Source organism: Cajanus cajan, chromosome 2 (genome assembly GCF_000230855.2).
Source record: "Cajanus cajan strain Asha chromosome 2, NIPB_CcT2T_4, whole genome shotgun sequence".
NCBI classification, from domain to species: Eukaryota; Viridiplantae; Streptophyta; class Magnoliopsida; order Fabales; family Fabaceae; genus Cajanus; species Cajanus cajan.
This window is the reverse complement of record NC_138518.1, coordinates 5,142,051-5,147,846: the sequence shown is the minus strand read 5'-3', so window position 1 is coordinate 5,147,846 and position 5,796 is coordinate 5,142,051. Positions and strand designations below refer to the sequence as shown.

Here is a 5,796-nt window from a genome sequence, read left to right as displayed (position 1 = left end):
TCGATGTGTTATTTATTAAAAAAATATTGATAATTACAAAATCATGTGTACGACTTGTACAATTTTTTTAATTTTAATAAAATTCAACCAGTAATAAAGATTATAGTATCATTTTTCCCTTTTCTTAATGGATCATCTTATTACATATTACTCTTTTTTTTTTCTTCTTTTTGTACCATTTAAAAGTCACATCTTCCTAACACAACTTGAAACATTTCCAAAGTGGACCTCACAAATAAATTTTAAACCTAGTATTTACTATTATTATTTAATAAAAGTAAAGACATGAAAAATATTTAAGCACTCATCCTTAAATAAACACCAGATGCATCAAAAGCTATTAAACTTTCTCGCTATTGCACATCTCTCTCATTGAGCAACAAAGCATACAAGATTGTTTCACACAAACAACTTTTTATGGGAGGCCTTAGAAAGTGTGTTGCTGGCTAGAATTTTTCTTTGTTTTTTGTGTGTAAGAATTTTGTGCTGAGATTTGTATATATATGTTCGATGTTTTAGGTGTCTGAACTGAGACAATGGGGCGCGTTGCTGGTATTCAGGTTGGTACTATGAGTACGAGAAAATCTAATGGAAGGAAAAACAAAGATGTTGTTCAAGGTTCTACTACTGAAGAAGGTTCAAGATTTTGGAAGAAACTCGGGATTTTGCTATGTTGCTTGCGTTTGAATTCCAAGAAGGAAAGCTCCTCTAATGACAAAAGCAAACAACGTTATGGTATATATATTCTACCTAAACCATTCTTCTTTGAGTGGCAATCCCATGTTTCTTTTCCGATAGAGTATCTATACCATTGAACCTTTTATTCATAAGTTCAAACACCTAATTGAAATCACATTTCTTTTTAATAATGTGTCTTTTATCATATTATATCACTTATAACATCCATTATTTCTCTTTTTTTTTTTTTTTTCCAATTTAGACAATCCCCAAGGGAGTCCACAAAATTTTTTCCACATACCGTGATATCTCTCTCTTTCTTTTTGGATTTGTCCTCCATCTCTTCTTATTCTTGCTCTTCCTTTCTCATTTTAATTTACCTTAAATCAAATTATATATTAATTAGTGAATCCTGTTTTGGGATTTTATATCAAGCCCCATATGTTTATTTTGGTTTAGCTTGTTTTTAAAAAAAATGATTTTTTTACATATATCCTTCAGGAGTTATATTCCTTCGGAGAAAAGGTAAATCAAACTAAAAATAGTAATAGATATGAACTGATATTTGACAAAAGGAAAAGAAAAAGGCATACGATAAATACAAAAGCTGAAGTATGAAAAAATCAGGATTATAAATTTTGAAAAAAAAAATTTCAAAAGTTCTTTCGAGAATCCAACATGTAAAAAAATAAATTCCTTTCTTAAAATAACTTGAACCAAATCTACATACATTATACGCTTATATTAATGGAATAACTCGTGAAATAAAATTGAATGAGCGTGTTTTCAGTACAAAAATATACATATGTTGCAAATGGGAAATTCAGGATCTTCTTTAATCCCCAGGGGTTGACAAATTTAGACTTCATTAATTAATGTGTCTAATTCATGTACATTTTTACGTTGCTCATTAAATTAAACTTGATCTGATGCGTTTCTTTTTCAATGTAAATCAGCAGGAAGAAAAGTTACAAATGATGTGGTTAGACACCGACCAGTTACTTCAAGATCCTCAACCACCAAAAGGTCTAGAAACCGTGCAAGAGGTTGCACTCCCAACATGAGCCATGAACTAATAGTAGCCTCTTCCCTTCTTCGAAGATTCTCCTTTAATGATCTTAAATTGGCAACAAGAAATTTCAAAGCTGAGAATTTCCTTGGTGAGGGAGGGTTTGGAACTGTGCTGAAAGGTTGGATCAGTCAGCATGGGAACTATGCAGCAAGGCCTGGAACGGGGATTCCAGTTGCAGTGAAGAGTCTCAACCTAAATGGACTTCAGGGTCATAAGGAATGGCTTGTATGTTACCATGCTAACCCTGACTTTGTTTCTTTATCTCTTAGGAATATATTTAATTTATATAAATTTTTATTAAATAAATTAAATTCACAGCCCTATTATTTCTTAAAATTGCACGCGATATCATGTCTAATTTCTAACCCATTTTGATTTCTTAAAAACATTTCACTGACACCCTGATAACAAATTTACAACATGTACCCTTTAAGGGGATATATGTAAATGTTAACATGGAAAGACTTGTTTGTGCAATATCAAAATATAAAGAGAAAGTGCTCGTATAATTTGCTCATTTTTATTTTGGTACAAAGTGCTATGATTTATATGACTTATTATATATATCTTGTTAGATTAAAAATAAAACTATATTTCTTCATTGTTTCATGCATGTGGCAGACTGAAATTAGTTATCTGAGTGAACTCCATCATCCAAATCTTGTTAAATTGGTTGGCTTTTGCATTGAGGATGACAAAAGGCTATTGGTGTATGAGTACATGTGTCGAGGAAGCTTAGAGAAGCATCTGTTCAGGAGTATGTCTTAATTTCAACTTTTTGTATCATAGAAAATTGTGCTCTAATCTATCAATCAATGCATTATTGTTTAAGTTAGAGTATAATTTCAATTGATATAGCTTAACAACTGAGTTAATGATTGTGTGCTAGAAATATATCAGAAAATTAACGAGTAATAATGTCAGGGTCTTTGCGCCTTACATGGCCTATGAGGCTGAAAATTATGATTGGTGCTGCGAAGGGCCTTGCATTTTTGCACGAGGAAGCTTCAAAGTCAGTGATATTTCGAGACTTCAAAACATCTAATATCCTATTGGATATGGTAATATATATTACTTACTATTATGCTAATTAATTTTCAACATATACACCTTTACCTCCATCTTATTATATAGCATTCTATTTCAGAACTACGATCCAAAACTTTCCGATTTTGGGCTTGCTAGAGATGGTCCAGTGGGAGATGCAACTCATGTGTCAACTCAAGTAATGGGAACACAAGGCTATGCTGCTCCTGAGTATGTGATGACAGGTCAGTATACTCTCAAACATTTCCTTTTTTTATCATAAATAATCAATTTCCCTACTAAATAGCAAAATAGATGACACCAATGATTTCATTAAATGGAAATTCATACATCAATTGCTTTAGAAACTAAATGTGCCAAAAGCCCTAGACTTATCAAGGTACCATATATTTTTATCATTTTCAATATGTACTTTTTTTATCACATTATTTCACTTATGATACAAAACCTGTTTTAAATATAAGTTTAGAAGAGCTAATTTATTAAAAATAAAAAAAATTTGACAGTAAAAAACTCTTAAAAATACTTTTAATTTGTATCCAAACAGATTCATATTACATTAGACATGGAAACAATAATGTATATATGCATGATTTAAGCTACAATGCTGCACATGGTGCAAGTTTCTTAACATGGTGCATCATGTTGTCACAGGACACCTCACTTCCAAGAGTGATGTCTACAGCTTTGGGGTGGTCCTACTTGAAATACTGACAGGTAGAAGAGCCATGGACAAATCATTGCCTAGGAGAGAGCAAAACTTGGTGGAATGGATGCGCCCTCTTCTCAAGAACAAAGAAAACTTCCGCTATCTGATGGACCCTAGACTTGGAGATCAATACTCAAGGAGAGGTGCAAATAGGGCAATGAGGTTGGCTAGTCACTGTGTTCGCCCTGACCCAAAAGCAAGACCCCTTATGAGTGAAGTAGTTCGTGTGTTGAAGTCTTTGCCTGGTCAGAATGAGAAAAACATGGAGGACCCCTCAACAAGGTCCGCATCAACTTCAACTCGCTCAGTTTCAATTCAATCAAGTTCACTTCACATAATGCATGAAGGACCCTCCAACCATAATGGTGGTGCTAACAAGTATGGTCTCAGAACTGATCCAGAACCAAACGTTCCATGGCGCTTTCAAGCCTCTCCACTGAGCCTAGAGTATCCTCTACCTCCTCCAAACACTGCTGTTGGACTTTCATTGACCAACCGACCCTAGTGTTGGACAACCATTAGATGTGAGATGAGATGCATGTGTACGTGTGTGTTTGGTTCAGTCTACTTTGAGGAAATAATCGTTTATTTTTTATCTGCTTCTTGGAAAAGCTATGAGAAATAAACAATTATTTCCTTTTAAAAGAAACTTTTCCAAACGTGCACTAAATATCTTTTTCAGCTTCTTTTGCATTTCCTAATAATAACTTGGACTTTATGTTGTTATTTATAGAAACATTTGCATACACAGGAAATGGAAGAGGGGGAATTAGGACTGTGTTTTAAGGCTGGTTTTCAAAGCCAAAACTTAATTATCTTCCCTCCTTTTCCGTAGCTTTTATGTATGTTGCATTTTCCATAAATAAGTGTCATTCATAGACACCTGTAAATCTAGTTGCTTTAAATGTTGAATGTTAAACCGTTGAACTTCTAAGCTTTCTTGTTATAAATTTTTAATTTCCTATCATGTGGTGTCCTAAATTTCACATAACCATTATTTTTTCTGAAATTCAGTGGAATCACCAAGTCCATTTTTTTTTACTTTGTTAACAAAGATAAAGTGGGATAGCTATTCTAAGTACAAAGTAAAGGAGCAAGGATAAATTCTCATGAACATTGGTCTCACCCTTTTTTTTTTTTCTCCATTATAACATTTATCATAATTTTTGTTAGGAATATATCTTTGTATCCAAAAAAAAAAAAAAAGAAGTTAAGTCTTGTTTGTTTACTGTGATTGAAAACACTTTTCTGTGTATAAAATTTGTTTCTCTCTCTCCCTGAATATATATACATGTAAGTATTTGTCTCCTAAGTATATTTTTATTTTCTATAAATTTGTCCTATGAGTTGAACGAACTTAAAGAAAGATGAAAAAAAATCTCAGTTGTTTTTAAAACATTTGGTTTGAAAATAATTTTCAAAACTTAATAGATTTTAGATGAGAAATTAATTGTTGAGTAATGTGATTGTTTTAGAAAACAATAAAAAAAAAATTAAGAAGAGAAACAAAGAAGTCCTTAACGTGTTAAAGCCTACATATGATTGAGATTTGATAATAAATAGGTTTTACCTCTAAAGATGTAGAGTTCTGAAGATCTCTTTCACATATGATAAAAGGGTTAACATTTTAATTACATCTTTACCATGTTATAATACAAGAGAAACATATTGTTAACTTCTTTATGAATATTTCAGTAAAAAAAAAAAATAATAAAAATAAATAAATAAATAAATAACTTCCTTATGAATAATACAAGCCGTTTGAATTTTCTCTTTTTATTATCATTACTAAGTTGAATTCATTGCAATAGTTTCAAAATTAAGAACTAATGAACAAAAGGCAAAATCAATGTTAAAACTGGTAAACTTAAACCAGCTGCTGCTTAATACCAGATATTCCAAATTTTGTTACTTTTGCTCGTCAATCACAATTTCCGGAACCACTTTGGCTATTTTCATTTTTCACACTACGTCACCAACAACAGAAGGTCCACGATCTAATGTAAAATGTTTTTTTCTAAAAAACTATTTTGTATTTTTCATTTGTTTATCATACAGTGTGATTGCTTCTATATATTGTTCTATTTTATTACTCTCACAGTCCCAAAATGTCCAGAATACTAGCATTTTAAACAAATTTAAAATAACTGATGTTCTCAGTTATGTAATATTAATTTTAATTTTTTTTACATAAATTACATCAATCATAATAAATTTTGTGTAACGCAATTATTAAGAGAGATATTCTAGTAAAATTATTTCAAAAGAATGTAGATTTATTTTTGTTCTT

General features: G+C 31.3%; 1 protein-coding gene across 1 annotated transcript; it reads left to right on the top strand.

Annotated features, from left to right (window-relative positions):
• Window positions 1-1,644: 1,644 nt before the first annotated feature.
• Window positions 1,645-4,440, top strand: LOC109788559 (serine/threonine-protein kinase PBL36). The gene is made up of 5 exons (XM_020347306.3): window positions 1,645-1,975; window positions 2,372-2,507; window positions 2,675-2,811; window positions 2,898-3,021; window positions 3,452-4,440. The coding sequence occupies exons 1-5, from the start codon at window positions 1,739-1,741 to the stop codon at window positions 4,009-4,011; spliced, it is 1,194 nt and encodes a 397-aa protein (XP_020202895.2). The 5' UTR covers window positions 1,645-1,738; the 3' UTR covers window positions 4,012-4,440.
• Window positions 4,441-5,796: the final 1,356 nt, after the last annotated feature.